At 54.1% G+C, this 15,321-nt stretch overlaps 1 protein-coding gene across 1 annotated transcript; it reads left to right on the top strand.

The window, feature by feature from the left end:
• The first annotated feature begins 181 nt into the window (after positions 1–181).
• GID4 (GID complex subunit 4 homolog) lies at positions 182–14,684 on the top strand. Its single transcript, XM_081218102.1, has 6 exons — positions 182–614; positions 4,620–4,679; positions 9,013–9,120; positions 11,217–11,318; positions 12,536–12,666; positions 14,348–14,684. Exons 1-6 carry the CDS (start codon positions 426–428, stop codon positions 14,409–14,411), a joined length of 654 nt encoding a protein of 217 aa, XP_081074228.1. The 5' UTR covers positions 182–425; the 3' UTR covers positions 14,412–14,684.
• Positions 14,685–15,321: the final 637 nt, after the last annotated feature.

Genomic DNA, 15,321 nt, shown 5'->3' with positions numbered 1-15,321 from the left:
GCTGCGCGCCTCAGCGCACGCCGCAGCCAATCAGCATCAAAAACGCCCAGGCCCCGCCCCCGCGCCGCGCCTCGGGAAGAAGACTACAAGTCCCAGAGGGCCTCGGTGCCCGCCACGTGCTGTCTCCTCCCGCCAATAGGCAGAAGCGCCGCGCTAGCCTGCTCCCGCCCCCCGGCGCGCAGGAGCCAATCGGAAGGGGTGTGTGTGCGAGCGCAGGCGAGGAGGGGGCTCGCTTAGCACCCGGAGGCCCTGCTCGCAGGTCCCGGGGTCCCGGTGGCGGCCGGAGTGGTCGGTCCGCAGGCGGCCGGTGGGTGGACCCCTCTCGCCCCACGCGCGCGCCGGCCTTACCCCCGGCCACCCTCCTCGGCTCCCGCTCGGCGGCGGTTCCTCCCCTTCCCCCAGCCCTGGCTCCGGGGGACCCCGCGATGCCGGTTCGCACCGAGTGTCCCCCGCCGGCCGGTGCCTCGGCCGCCTCCGCCGCCTCGCTCATCCCGCCGCCGCCCATCAACACGCAGCAGCCCGGTGTGGCCACCAGCCTGCTCTACAGCGGCTCTAAGTTCCGCGGCCACCAGAAGAGCAAGGGTAACTCGTACGACGTGGAGGTGGTGCTGCAGGTGAGCCGGCTGCCGGGCCTCTCGCGGCGCCCACTGGCGGGCCGCGCCGCCGTCCCCTCAAGCCCGCGGCCGCGGACGGGCCTCCTGCCCGGGCCTGCCGGGAGACTCCGGCGCACCCCAACTCTGCGGGCCGGAGCCGGGGACCAGCGGCCTCAGACCCGGCCCTGCCTCCCCGTGGCCTGTCGCCCCAGGACCAGCCTTCCTTCTAGCCTTTCTCGGACCCCGAAGAGCTCTCCAGTGGTTCCCCTTGACTCGGGACCCTCCCAGGCCTGAGACGTGCCTGCTGCCCCTTTCGTTTTCCTCGGTCCCAGGAAGTCCAGGCTCTAGGGCCCGCCTCCTTCTCCTGGGGTTTCCTCCTTGGGGGACTTCCTCAGCCCTCTCCCTCCATTAGCCCCTGAGCTTGAGACCCCCCAGCCCACCCTGATTCCTGCCCCACCCCCCAGGCCGGGCCCTCATCCTGGGTGGGCTCCTCATCGTCTGTTAAGAAGCTGGCCTCTTTGCCCCCCAACCCCTAGTCTCTTCCTGGCCCAGGCTTCTCGTACTCCCTACCCCTGCCCTCTGGCCACTTCCAGGCTACTCCCGGTCTCCCTGGCCTGTCTGCGCAGGTCTCCCTGCCCTACACCTCTGTTCTCCTCCTTCCTGGCTCCAGGGGACCCTCTTTAGTGTTCTTAACTTTGATCGACATGGCCAGGGCTTCCTCACAGTCTCTGATACCCATGTACTGGGAAATGTAACTCACCCGCTTTATTTCTCATACGGTATTTCCTTCCCGTGTCCACCCACCTCCCCCCATTTGACCTGGATTTCTGAGAACCTGCTGCCAGCCCCTAATGGCTTTGGAACTGCAGCTTCACCTGTCCCGGCCCTTTCCTGCACCTCACCCGTCTCATGCAAATGGGAGCACACTTGACATTTCTTCCCAGCCCAAGGAGATTGGCAGTGGTTGATACTCCTTTTTCTCTCCCTCCTAGAAAATTGTTCCTCCCCTCTAGCTGCCCAGACCTGCATCAGGACCCACCTCCTCCTCCCTTTGCCCCTTTGTCCTTAGTCTGAAAAGCCCCCCCAAACATCTGTCCTATTGAAAGGCTTTCCAGAAGCTTTGAGGTCTTGTGTGAGGACAGAACGTAGCAAGTGTCTTTTCCTTATGCTTGCCCTTTGCCCTTTAATAATTTTAAATCTTAAACAGCCTCTTTCCTGAGCAAGTAGTTCTCCCACCCAAAAAACAGTTGTGGATGCGTTTTCTTTCCACTAACTGCAGAGCATTCATCAGTCTCTTTTTTCTTACTGCTTTGTGGGAATAGATAATTTCTTTTGATTGGGAGAACTCCATTTCCGTGTTGTGTCTTTGGTCTATAAACTTAAATATCTATCATGAGCCACGATATTTATTGTAATTGAAAAAAATAGGAGCTCCCTGGCGGTCCAGTGGTTAGGATTCGGTGCTTTCACTGTCGTGGCCCAGGTTCAGTCCCTGGTCAGGGAATTGAGATCCGGCAAGCTGCAAGGTGCGGCCAAAAAAAAAAAAAGTACCGTGGCTGAGTTATTTCAGTCTTCATAATGAGATGCCTAATGTGGCAATCCCCCTTCTCTTTTGCTTCAAATGTGAGAGTTTAGTAGGAAGTTACAGGCTTTTTTACTTTTTGCAGCTAATCATAAAATTCTAGAAGTGAGATCCCTGGTGAGGATCATGTTTTCAATGATCTTGAACTTGTGCCCCTCGTTGAGTTTGATGGTTTAGGATGGGGTCGGGGACAAGTGGTAGGGTAGCCAAGTGTCAAAAGAGAAGTTCACCTTGGTTACTGCAGCAGCTCCCCTCCCTTTCCTTAGTGTGTTGTTTCGGAATTCCTGTCAGGTGCCAACTTCCTTGTGAGCCGTTGGGAGTGGGGATTGAGTTGGTGCACGACTGGTAGGTCCCAGGGCGGCCCGAGTGGAGGACCTGGCCGGTGGCTGGAGGCCCCTTGGAGTGGGCCGTCTGATGGTGTGGGCAGCGGTCTCACCCAGGAATGCTGCGCTGTATCCGGACTGGTGAGTGGTTTGTCCGTCGTGGAGACAGTGGTGTGTGAATAGCTCCATCATCTGGTTTTTCAGCCAGGACTGGGTTCTTGGGCTCAACCTTCTTAGAACACTTAATGCTTTTTGTAACTTTATTTATTTCCTGTTTTCTTTCTGTTTTTCGTAACAGCTTTACTGAGATACGATGCACCTATTGACACAATTCACACACTTAAGGTGTACAATTCAGTAGTGTTTTAGTGTAGTCACAAAGTTGTGTAACCGTCACTACAATCTAATTTTAGAACGTCTTCATCATCCCCAAAAGACCCTTAGCTGTCACGCCCCTCCAACCCTAGGCAACCCCTATTTTTTTTTTCACCTAAGATTTACTTATTCTGGACTTTTCATGTAAATGGAGTCATACAATAATGTGACCTTTCGTGTCTAGCTTCTTCCCTTGAGCACAGCGTTTCAAGGTTCACCCACATCATAGCAGGTGTCAGTGCTTCCTGACTTTTTATTGTTGCCTAATAGTCCCCTGTGTGGATCTACAGCATTTTGTTTATCCATTGATCCGTCCACGAGTATTTGGATTTTTTCCACTCTGGGGCTATTATGAATACACTGCTGTGAGCATTCACGTACAAGTTCTTATGTGGACATACGTCTTCCTTTCTCCTGATGTCTCCCTACCAGTGGAATACTGGGTCATATGGTAATTATTTGTTTAACATTTGAGACTGATTTCCAAAGTGGCTGCATCATTTTGCATTCCCACCAGCAGCGTCTGAGGCTCCAGTTTCTCCATATCCTCGTCAACACTTGTTATTCTCCCTCTTTTTGATTGCAGCCATCCTAGTGGGTGTGAGGTGGTATCTCATTGTGGTTTTGATTTGAACTTCCGGGACGACTAACAACATTGGGCCTCTTTTCATGTGCTTCTGGAGTGCCTTTTTTTTTTTGGAAATTCCAGTTTAAAGAGTTCCTCAAATGTTTGTAAGATTCTGACTGCTCTTTTTGTTGTTGTTGTTTTGTTACTGTGATTGCTCTCTTTCTCCTCTGCCATCCAAGAAACTAAGAGTGAAGTGAAGGCCAGGTCACTGTGGAAGGCATATTAAAAAGAGCAGCTGTTGGGCACAGCTGTGCTGCAGGACCTTCTTCCTGAGCGTTTGCCTTGTTATCTTTCTCGTTGAGATGCCGGCCCGTTGTTCAGTTGAAGCTCTCTGCGCTATCGTGGGTTTGAGATCATCAAGATCAATTTGGGCAGAAAGGGAGAGACACATGCTTGGATGGAGGCCAGAATGAAATTCTGATTCTTGAGCAGGTGATAATCAATGCAAAATGTTAGCCAATTTACAGTGCAGTTTTTAATCTTATTAGCAAGTATCCTTGCCACCTGATACCCTTTCTGGCAGCTGTGAAACCCCAAACTATATTGAAATTCAGTGAGAATTGCATCCTTGAAACTTAAGGCCTTGGGTTAGAGCTGTGTGTCTTTTAACACAACTTTTTTACTGACCCCTGTGAGTTCGGATCAGCTGCTCGATGCTGTCCGATGCCCAGGTCAGCAGGTGAGGACGTTTGCAGGGCTGTGGTGGTTTTCAGGTGGAGACCGTTGTCCCCAACACCGGACCGTGGGACCGCCCCAGCTTCGTTGAAGCGCGCTTGCTTTGGTGCTGACCTCGTCTGGCTGGCTGAGTTCACTGCAGCTTTTAAGCACTGCCTTGGTGTGTTTGACTCATGGTGTATTGGAAGTAGTTGAGTCCCCAGATCTGATAAATGCCACAAAATGTTCCTAGTTTCTTAAATGAGGCCTCACTCAATGTTGAACACTTAGCGTGCCACAGGACCTGTGAGCCCCGGGCTGCACTGGGCGTGCCGGCCTCCAGGCTCTCTCGCCCCCCACCCGCCTGCCGCCCTGCCCTCGAAGGGGCCTCTGCCTGCCGGCCATGCTCCTGCTGTCTCCTGCTGGACCCTCCATTGGTAACGAGGCTGTGTGTGTCTTTTCAGCACGTGGACACGGGGAACTCGTACCTCTGTGGGTATCTGAAGATCAAAGGACTTACTGAGGTAAGCGCCCCTCCCACGGGCAGGAGCTGGAGCGGGCCTCGGTCCTGAAGGGCCAGCAACCTCGACTCCTCAGGCCTGATTCAAGAGCCCCATTTCTAAGTGTGGTTCTTGCAGGGGGAGCGTAGAGCAGGCAGTTTGGACGTGTCCTGTTGCAAAGCACGCGGACTCAGACCGTTGACGTTTATAAACAGGTCACCATGTGCCCAACGCTACTGATTTTACTTTAATCCTTTTTTTTTTTTTTTTTTGTGGTATGTGGGCCTCTCACTGTTGTGGCCTCTCCCGTTGCGGAGCGCAGGCTCCGGACGCACAGGCCCAGCGGCCATGGCTCATGGGCCCAGCCGCTCCGCGGCATGTGGGATCTTCCCAGACCGGGGCACGAACCCGTTTCCCCTACATCGGCAGGCGGACTCTCAACCACTGCGCCACCAGGGAAGCCCACTTTAATCCTTTTTGAGGAGAACAAACATAGTAAGAACATAGCTGCCACCGTCACAGTCAGTTTCAGCCTCTGGGCGAGCATCATTCCTCCGAGGACTGAGGTGTTCGCAGTTCGAAAACGTAGGTGTTTTCCTTTCTTTGAACCACCTTAAACCTCAGAACTCCTGGGAATATCAGAGGCAAGAGAGAGTGTGCTTTCTTTTCTCGCTGGTGAGCGGGCAGGAGGAGGGCCTGGCGCCGCCTGGCCAAGGGTTAGGGGCCGCGGCGTTCGGCGGCGCTGTGCGCAGGGGCTGGTGGGCATCCTCGCGCCGCCTCTTCTGGCCCCACGACTGTCACCTCTGTCCATTCCCGTTTCCTCATCTGCGAGGTGAGAGCTCCAGGTGCCTGCTCTGTCTCCCGGGGAAGACGCAGGCTCAGTGAGTGGGAGGCTCCGAGGGACCTGACAGGGCTGGTCCTCCTCGGTCTGGAAACACTTGTTTCCGTCGCCCCCGTTCCTCCTGTTCTCCTACTTCCCCACCGGGAGTCTGAGAATCTCCTGTGAAATGTGTTGTTGAGACAAAAAGGTATCTCTTCCCTCCTCTAGAAAACATATCCAATCAAGTAGGGGAGGAAAATGACAGCACAAGGAAGGGTTCTCACCCGTGGGTTTGTGCTAGTAGAAGACACACAGGAAACAGAATATGCTCAGCTCTTAGGTGGCCAAACACATTTGCTGAGCACAGAACACAAACATTTAACTTCATAAGGAAACCAGCAAAATCTGTGACGTGGGATGTGGACACCGATTCCAAATGGTCACAGGAAGCTTTGTGGAAATGGTTAAGTAGGATTAAAAATCCACAAACCGTGTACGGAAATGCTGTGGACGTCCCACTGGAAGCAGGTGGCGCTAATGAAGGGAAGCACCCCCGAGCCACCTACAGCCAGGCTCCTCTGAGGGGACGGGGTGCTGGCTTGGCCCTTCCCTGGGCCCGGCCCTTCCTGCCTGAAGCCGCCTTTTACTAGAGGAGGGCTGTGTTTCCTGAGGCCCTTCGTCCTGCCCGAACGTCAGGAGTCTGTGAATTCATCTTTTTTAATAACTTTTTATATCTCAGTCCCTTTACTGAGATATATTTCACATAGCATACATTCACCCATTTACAATGTGCAATCTAGGACCTCCCTGGCAATCGAGTGGTTAGGGCTCCGCGCTTCCACTGCAGGGGGCACGGGTTCCATCCCTGGTTGGGGAACTAAGATCCCGCAACACGCGGCCAAAAAAAAAAAGTGTACAATGTGTTAGCTTTCAGTATAGTCACAGCATTGTACAACTATCTAACAGTTTTTTAAGTTACAAATCTAGTACATGGTCACTGTGGATAATTGGTAAAATGCAGAAAAGGGTGACGATTCTTTGAATGGTTTTACACCTGTTATAAAACACAGTTAACCATTTTTGTTTGCTTTTCCATTTATAGTTGTCGAAAAAGCAAATAGGTGATTTACTTTAATGTAACTGAACGGTTTGGGTCATAGTCATGGTCTTCCTCGTCTGTACGAGAAATAGGGAAAATTCACTGTTACACTGGAGATAAATTGCCTCTTATCTGCCTTACATTCACAAATAAGTACAGTTTTTGAAGTTTGTGTGCCTTGTGGAAATTAAATCCCAGAATTGTGAGAATGGGTGTCAAATAACATTCTCTTTGCAGTCCCGAGCCAGCCGCCCGCAGGGAGAGGGGCATCCCTGGGGAGGCCCAGCGGAGGCGGCTGGCACCCGGCCTGGGAGCCCAGCCTGGGGGTGTCATGGTCAGGCCTGCCATGCACTCTCCAGACAGTTTTGGACGCTCTCGAGGCTGAACCAGGGAGCTGGTCACACTATCCAGAGCCACAGGTGCTCTTTTACTGCTGGTTTCAGAAGTTCTTGCTGACTTACTGGCCAGTCAAACGTTGACCCCCCACCAGAAGGCAGGTCTTCACGGAAAGCTGGAGCCACCTCCAGGTAGATAAGCCTGGAGTCAGTGAGGGGAGTGGGACCTGGCGCAAGGAGCCCACCCCCCGGGGGTGCTGGCCACACCCGCCCCCTTTGTGACACCCCCCCCACCCCCGACTGTAGTCAGGGCTTGAACGTCCTTGCCTGCCCTGTGAGAGGCTTTGTCTTTTTGGTTCCTTCTGTGCACATGACTCTCATTCATTAGGTGTTTATTTTATTTAATTTTGGAAGTTTGTGGGTACCTTGTGGTCACCCTGGTAGATTGCCTGAAACATTTTAGAGAGAAGTCGGGGCAGAATCACTTATTAGGAAAACTCGTGACTTGAACATAAGTATGTTCTTTGTGTTATAATAGGAGGACTTGATCATTTATCTTTCTATTTTAGGGAAGTCTTGATAAAACTCAGGAAGTCACTATACCGTCTATATCTTTTTATTTAACATCTCAAGTCTGCTGTCAGCTTACACAGAACTTTTTCCCTTAGCAGTCCTTCCTAAAATGGATGAGTATAGTTTGGTTTATACCTTTAAAAATCAGGTTTCTGGGCTTCCCTGGTGGCGCAGTGTTTGAGAGTCTGCCTGCCGATGCAGGGGACACGGGTTCGTGCCCCAGTCCGGGAAGATCCCACATGCTGCGGAGCGGCTGGGCCCGTGAGCCATGGCCGCTGAGCCTGCGCGTCCGGACCTGTGCTCCGCAACGGGAGAAGCCATAGCAGTGAGAGGCCCGCATACCACAAAAAAAAAAAAAAAAAAAAAAAAAAAAATCAGGTTTCCACTTAGGAACTTATCTCCTCTTTAATCTCTTCACTCTGTATCTATAAATATCTGTTTGAGGAACCCAGCACCAGTGTTGGGGTAAGGGCTGCGGTTTCGGGGGGGTGGCAAATCTGTAGAGTTTCGAGCTCACTGCTACGAGGACAGGCTGCCTGGGTGGGTGCGGTAAAGCAGCCACGGCCTTTCTGGAATCCCTGGTCCACGTGGCAGGCGAGCCAGGAGAAGTGGCAAAGCCATGGGAACAGATTTGTTTTAAACGGGTAGTTAAGTTTGATGCCGATTGAGAGGGGCTTACGTGGGGTGAGAAGAAGAAAGCGGGACCTCTGTGGTCCCAGGATTTTAGGGCAGTGACCCTTGCTCTGCCAGGCGGTGGGTCTTCACCGCACCCTCGGGAGGTACCCGGGCCGGGTGGGTGGTGCTGAGGGGCCACCTGGCAGGTGGGTTGGCTGGTTTCTAGAAATGCAGAGAAACAGTACACTTCTTGGTGCTTCCTTACCATCAGAGGAACAAGTAGCAAGGTTGCCTGGAGTATTCCAAGCACCCAATCAGGATGACGGCTTATTTGTTTTTCCAGCGGTTGTGACTTCCCAGGGCAGACGTGATTTATCAATGTTTCCCATCGTATAAGCTGTCTTAGTTCATGCAATAGAATTATATGCATGCCTAATACATGAAGGTATTCTACCAACCTCCCCCTGCCCCCCAAACCTGAAGAGTTGGCATAAGAGGCTGAGCCAGTTTGAGAAGCAGTGGCTGGGCTGTGGCACGAGGGAGATGGAGCTTGATTTTGGAGCCTCTGTGGGTATTCGCCTTGGAAAGTAAAACCTATCAAGTTACCATCTGCTTTGTATTCAGAAATAACCTGTCCAAATATCTTTTCTGAGCCATCAACACTTAACAAGTGCGCCAAAGAAGGGTTCTCTGCTTCTGGCAAAGGCCCTGGAATCCAACAGACCCCCTCCCCCCAGCTCCTTCACTTCAGGCTCCCTCCACGGCCGTGGGCATCGCTGGTCTGGGTGGTTGCTCAGCAGTGTGGTCATTTCTGCAAAGTTTTGGGGAGAAATTACAGCAAGGTTGGTTTTTTCCTTTGTGAAAGGTTACAACCCCTGTTTGACATCGTGTTTGACATTTGGGTTCTTACCATAGGAGTATCCAACCCTCACGACCTTCTTTGAAGGAGAAATAATCAGCAAAAAGCACCCTTTCTTAACCCGAAAGTGGGATGCAGATGAGGATGTTGACCGGAAGCACTGGGTGAGTGCCCCTCTGCTCTGGGTCCCCGGGGGCTTGTGGCACCATCCCTCTCCAGCCACTGTTCCTTTCTCCCCACCTCTGCTCTGGGGAAGCCTGCGAACCGTCCCTGACAGCCTCTGCCTTTAGGGTGGGCCTGGGGCGGAGGTGCGGGTTCCGCCTCATGGGCAGGACCTCAGGGCCGCTCCGCCCCTGGAAACGCCCTCACCTATCAAGCCCGGGTGTGTGCTCGCAGCTGTGAGCTCCTCAAGACAGCTCAGAGCTCCTCCTCGAGCCTTTTCACCAGGACCACGCAAGTCTTGTGTCTTTAAAAACCCATTTCTCAGCTGGTCGTTAGAGCCTTTTGGCTTAGCTGGCTGTGGCGAGGATGAACTTTGGTTTCACACCGAGGAAGTCCAGTGCGCTCACCCCTAAACCACCCAGGATGAGGTGTCAGTAGTGAAGATTCCAGAGCAACTCACTGTCCCCGCCACCACTCCTGGCTGTGTACGCGCTCTCCTGCTTCCGGGCCCAGGGCCTCCCAGGGGGCCCCTCCTGCAGACACTCTGAGTCAGCGTCCTTGTAGGTGAGCTGCTTTCTCATACTTGAGTTAGGAAAGAAACATCTATCAAATGCTGAGTTTTGATTGAATTTAAACTTGAGCTTTTAAATTTTAAATACATGTTTTGGCTCTTGTAGCAAGCAGACGCTGAGGTAGACGGCCACCTGTGTTTCTAATAGGAGAGTATGAACGGGAGCCGAGCGTCTGGAAGTTGGGGAGCCTGGAAGTTGCCACTGTCGGGGAGCACCCCTGGGAGCCGTCAGGCCCCGCCCTGGCCGGCTCTCCCCACCCGGCACCCCCCTCTCCTGCACAGCCCAGCCAGCACACAGCCTGTCTTCCTTCCAACTTTGTTTTCCATTTCAAATTGGTCCTGCGAAAAGCAAGGTTTTTGAGGCTCAATGAAAACTCAGTTTGAGGCTGGTTGGCTGCAGCCTGGAGAGCAGCCCGAACTTCCCGTTGCCTTTTGTTAGAGCTGGAGACACCCGGCCTCCGGCCTTCCTATGCTGGGTTGAACTATGTTGAGTGAAAGAGGGGCCGGGAAGGCCACCCTGGGCCCCGGCCTGCTGGGAGTGCGAGGTCGGGCGTGTGCACGGTTTCCCTCCAGGAGCGCTGGCTGCCTTCGCGGGACTCAGGGTTTCCCGATGCCCTCCCCCCACATGGGATTCCCAGACTCCCACGTGGGCCCCAGGGGCTCTGAGTGCCCCTCTGTCTGTTGGGGAGCCACGATGTCTACTGCACACTGGGGTCAGGACACTGTAGTTCACCCTCGAGTTTTCCTGAATGAGATTTGAAGTGGGTATTATGATAAAGTGATAAAAGATTATGGTGATTATCATTATAAAGATTCATTACACATAATCTACTTAAAATAAAAATATCTGTGTGACAGATTCTATGACTTAATACCTCTCTGTCTTAACTTTTTATTCAGGAGGCTTTTTATAGAATTAATACATACTTATTTTTAAATATTTGGAAAAAACAAAAGCAAAACATTTATGATGGCACACACCTAAAGCTAAAGCAGGGGTTAACCTTTTCCTAAATCTCTTTTGAGTATATGTACTTTATTTATTTATTTTTTTTTTAAGAAAATCATGATCATAAGGTACAACTTTGTTGCTGTAACCAAGTGTTACTTGTTTCTGGTCTCAACTAGCTGGCCCCAAGCCGCCAGGCCACTGCGTTGTCAGGGGACCCCACTTTACTAACGCCCCCCAACCCTGGCACTACAGGCTGGTTCAGCCTGAGTCTTTGCCTTCGTTGGTTGATGTACGGAGACCCTGTCCCTGATTGTCCGGCTGCATCTGTCTGGGGTAAGGTGTGAGAGAAGGCCCGGGGTTACATCCATCCCCGTTCGGCGGCCTTTCCAGGGCGCGTTAACTAGGCAGGGGTAGGGTCTGGGTGTCTGCCCCAGGGTCCAGGCCCCAGTGCGTGGGGTGACCAGACGCTCCCTGCCCGCCAGCCGCCGCCTCGCCCTGGAGGGACCACTGCACCGGCCCAGCACACCCGCCACCCCCTCTGTCCCTCATTCTCATGCTCTGCTTTTGGCTTTCAGGGCAAGTTTCTGGCTTTTTATCAGTATGCAAAATCGTTTAATTCAGACGACTTTGATTACGAAGAGCTGAAGAATGGGGACTATGTCTTCATGAGGTGGAAGGTAAGGCTGCCTGGCTGTGCTGGGCCTGTGGTGTGGCCCCTGGGCCCCAGGCCCATGCTCACTCTCCGTGTGGAGCAGGGACAGCTCCGGGCGGGACCCTCCACTTGTGTCCTCTCCCTTTGTTCTCTCCGGCGACCCTGCAGGCTGGGTCGTCCCAAGTGTCCTGTGTACTCGGGAGACCCCCATCGTCTCAGCCCCTAAGTGACCTCGCCCAGGCACCGTCATGGTGCCCCCGGTCCCTCCAGCTCAGGAAACACGGGGCCGGGGACAGAATTTGGGTTTTCCCCCAGCCCTTGAGAACCCCATCGGGCCGGGCTCGCTAGGTTGGCTCTGGTGCCCCCTCTGGTATTTCCTGGGTTAGAGCCACAGGGTACTGAATTCAGGAGGCGAGTGTGTGAAATCACTTCGAGAACCTACACCCACCTCCAACCCCTCACCCCCAACCTGTAGGGAAAAAGCCGCTTTATGGTGAAATCTCGCCGGCTTTCCTACAGACGAATCCTGTAGCACCCTCATTCCCGGTCTGTGTTTCTGTGGTGAGAATTGGGGCGGGGGCTTGGCCCTGGCAGTAGACAGGCAGGTGCCCGGGGAAAACCTGAGTCCCACCCCACAGCCGGCCAACTAAACAACCCACTAAAGGAAGCGTCGGGTGAGGCTCCACTTTAAAATTAATTTGAAAAACTACAATTTCAGAGCCTGGGGAAAGGGAAGGAGAGTTGCTTGGTCTCCAAGAGTTTCTCACGCAGGGAGACTCCCCCGTGGGCTGCCTAGGCCTCCCGCGGGCCCTGACCTCGCCCCCCAGGGGGCTGGCTCCACCCGGGGTCTGAGGAGGGCAGCACCGTTCTGACCGCTGCTGATGGGGGGATCCCCAGGGCGAGCGAGCTCCACCTGCCCTCGGGGTGAGGCCCGGGCCATAGACGTGACCCTCGGCTCTCAAGGTGACCGGGATAGTAGCAACGGCTCCTGAGGTGCAGCAGAAGCGTGAGTCGGCGGCTCAGGGGTGGGAAGGTTTTGACGCACTCTCGAGGCGTGGGCACCACGGCGCCCACTCTTGGCTCTGACCCCGGTGACCTCGACACGTGGTGGCCATGTTTGTACGTTGAACATGCGAGTGGCTCGGGGGTTCACAGTTGCCTAGCAAGCCACCTGCAGGGGTGCAGGGAGGCCTGGGGGGCCGGAGCCCCCGGCGCTGACCCTCCATCCCCATCCACGTGCAGGAGCAGTTCCTGGTCCCGGACCACACGATCAAGGACATCAGCGGTGCTTCCTTTGCCGGCTTTTACTACATCTGCTTCCAGAAGTCAGCAGCCTCTATAGAGGGCTACTATTACCACAGGAGCTCGGAATGGTAAGGACCAGCCGCCGAGGCCTCATTTCTTGAGGGGCTCACTTCCGTCCACAGGGCAGTGTAAACGAGGTAAAAAAATGAAGTTCTGGGTACAGGAACTCATAGCCAAACGCTTTTAAGCAGCAAATATTTTCAGCTATGTCTATCTCAATCTTGTAGGTCTTGTATTTACTCCTCCCCAATTTAATCAGTAACTAAAGTGTTAGACCCCACTGTGGACAGTGGGAACTTGGCTGTCAGCGGCCTTTTTAATTTTGTGCTCCCGCTCCCGCCTGGTGCCGGCCGGTGACCGGCACTCACGGGCACGGTCGGCCCTGCCCTGGGCCTCTGCCACGGTGACGGCCGCGTGCCACCCCAGGGCTGGCGTTTGCCACCTTTGCGGGCCTTCTCGTGGCTCCTTGAGCTTTTGTAAGTGCCCCGTTATCTCTGAGGGGCAGACAGTATCATGAAATACCTGATTTCCTCTCTGAATGTGGAAATTATTTCCTTGCGACTCTTGCACACTTTGAAGGCTCCTGCGGGACGCTGCGTGGGGCTACCCAGCGACAACCGAGTGCCCGGGGCTCCATGCAGCTCCAGCCTCTGTGGGAGCAGCCATCGTTGGGGTGTCAACACCTGTTCAGCTTTCAAATGAGTTTCTTTTTTGGGGGGGGGTTCGCGGGCCTCTCACTGTTGTGGCCTCTCTCGCTGCGGAGCGCAGGCTCCGGACGCGCAGGCTCAGCGGCCACGGCTCACGGGCCCAGCCGCTCCTCAGCATGTGGGATCTTCCCGGACCGGGGCACAAACCCGTGTCCCCTGCATTGGCAGGCGGATTCTTAACCACTGCACCACCAGGGAAATCCCCATCGTCCCTTCTTCTTGATGTTTTGGGTAAGAGATAAACTGCTTAGGCTTCCCTGCTGGCGCAGTGGTTGAGAGTCCGCCTGCCGATGCAGGGGACACAGGTTTGTGCCCCGGTCCGGGAAGATCCCACATGCCGTGGAGCGGTTGGGCCCGTGAGCCGTGGCCGCTGAGCCTGCGCGTCCGGAGCCTGCGCTCCGCAACGGGAGAGGCCACAACAGTGAGAGGCCCACGTACCCTACCGCAAAAAAAAAAAAAAAAAAAAAGGACTGGGTGGGCGGGGGGAGCCGACACACTGAGTGTCCCCGAACGGGGACTGTCCCGCCCTGTTTATCCTTCATCTGCTTCCCTCCTCGGAGCACCCGTCATGGGGGCGCACACCCTGCAGAGCCCTCGGATGCTCTAACAGCCGTGTCTAGGGAGAAGGAAGATGAAGTCGCTAAGGTTGGGGGTGGTGGCTGTGACGTCATCGATCCCAAGCTCCCCGGATCCGTGCTCTGCAGATCACACGGCTTTGGAGGGAAACAGGGCGGTGGGGAGGGGTGGAGGGCCTGGTCTGCACCCTCCCCCAGAGGACTTGGCCTCTCGTTTCCTGAGCAGCCTGTCGTTGCTTCAGGATTGGAACCGGGCCTACAAACAGCAGGTTTTCTGCGTAGTTCAGGAGGATTAACCAGAGAAATGGAAACAAGGCCAAGCTCAGTTCCCCTGACGAAGTCTGAGATGAGCTTGCGTTTCATCTGGGCGTGGGCTCTGCGGGCGCCGGTGGGGCAGGTTCCACACCCTGTGCTGGTTTGCAGGATGTTCTAACGATCCCCCCACCACCCTCCTCTCCTCCCCACAGGTATCAGTCGCTCAATCTCACTCATGTTCCAGAACACAGCGCGCCCATCTACGAATTCCGGTGACAGCGGTCCGGGACAGCAACCAAATAAACTGAACTTGGCAAAAAAGAACTTTGCCAAGAAAACTGTGTACCTGCCAGAACCAGGAGAACGTGTGTTCCTGTTTCTTCACGAGCAGACTCGCATCAGAAAGCATGAATGTCAACCCACGGCATCCGAGGAGTGTGGCCGACCGGCAAGGGCAGGTGGAGGGCAGCCTCGGTTCCTCTTCCCTCTCTGTGGCAGTTTGGTCTTAAGCTGTTTTTAAGCTACCGTAAATGCACTTTTCCTTCTGCACAGCTGACTTCTGTATCACTGAGACGCACATCCCTTCCTCCACGCCCCCCTCCAGCCCCGGCCCCCCTCGGCCTTGGTGCTCAGTGGTCCCCACCAGGCCCCCTGCCCCCTGGTTGCTTACTCTGGTAGCTAAAGGGAAGGCCGAGCCCAGCAGCCGTGCGCCTCCGGAGCCCTGTGCAGGGAGGCGGCCGATCGCTCGGCGGGGTTGGGGCACTGCCAACCCTGGGATGCTCACGCTGAGCTAGTCAGTGGCCGGCAGCTTCCCTGGGCCTGCCGTCCAGGTCACAGGATTTAAGGCTTCCAGATCCCTGGCAGGGCCAGATTCCCGTCCTGCTCACTCAGCACGTTTGCTCCAAACTTTTGAACTTGAGGGCAATACTAAACTTAAAAAAAAAAAAAAAAAAAATTTTATTACAAAATTATTTTTATGGTCCCTTTAACAAGGACCCTATGGCAAATGCACAATTATTCAGAATTACATTTTATCGTTTTCACATTGAAAACAGCAAATGTTGACTTAGTAGTTTTTATACCTATATCTATTTGTAAATGTATATTTAATCAGCCAGCCGTTTGAAACTGGTCATGTGGTACAGAAGTTTTGCAGCATTGCGTCGGTCACAGCGCTAACCGTGAG

This window comes from Mesoplodon bidens (genome assembly GCF_964165515.1).
Source record: "Mesoplodon bidens genome assembly, chromosome: 19".
In the NCBI taxonomy this organism is placed as follows: domain Eukaryota; kingdom Metazoa; phylum Chordata; class Mammalia; order Artiodactyla; family Ziphiidae; genus Mesoplodon; species Mesoplodon bidens.
This window is presented reverse-complemented; position numbering and strand designations above follow the sequence as displayed.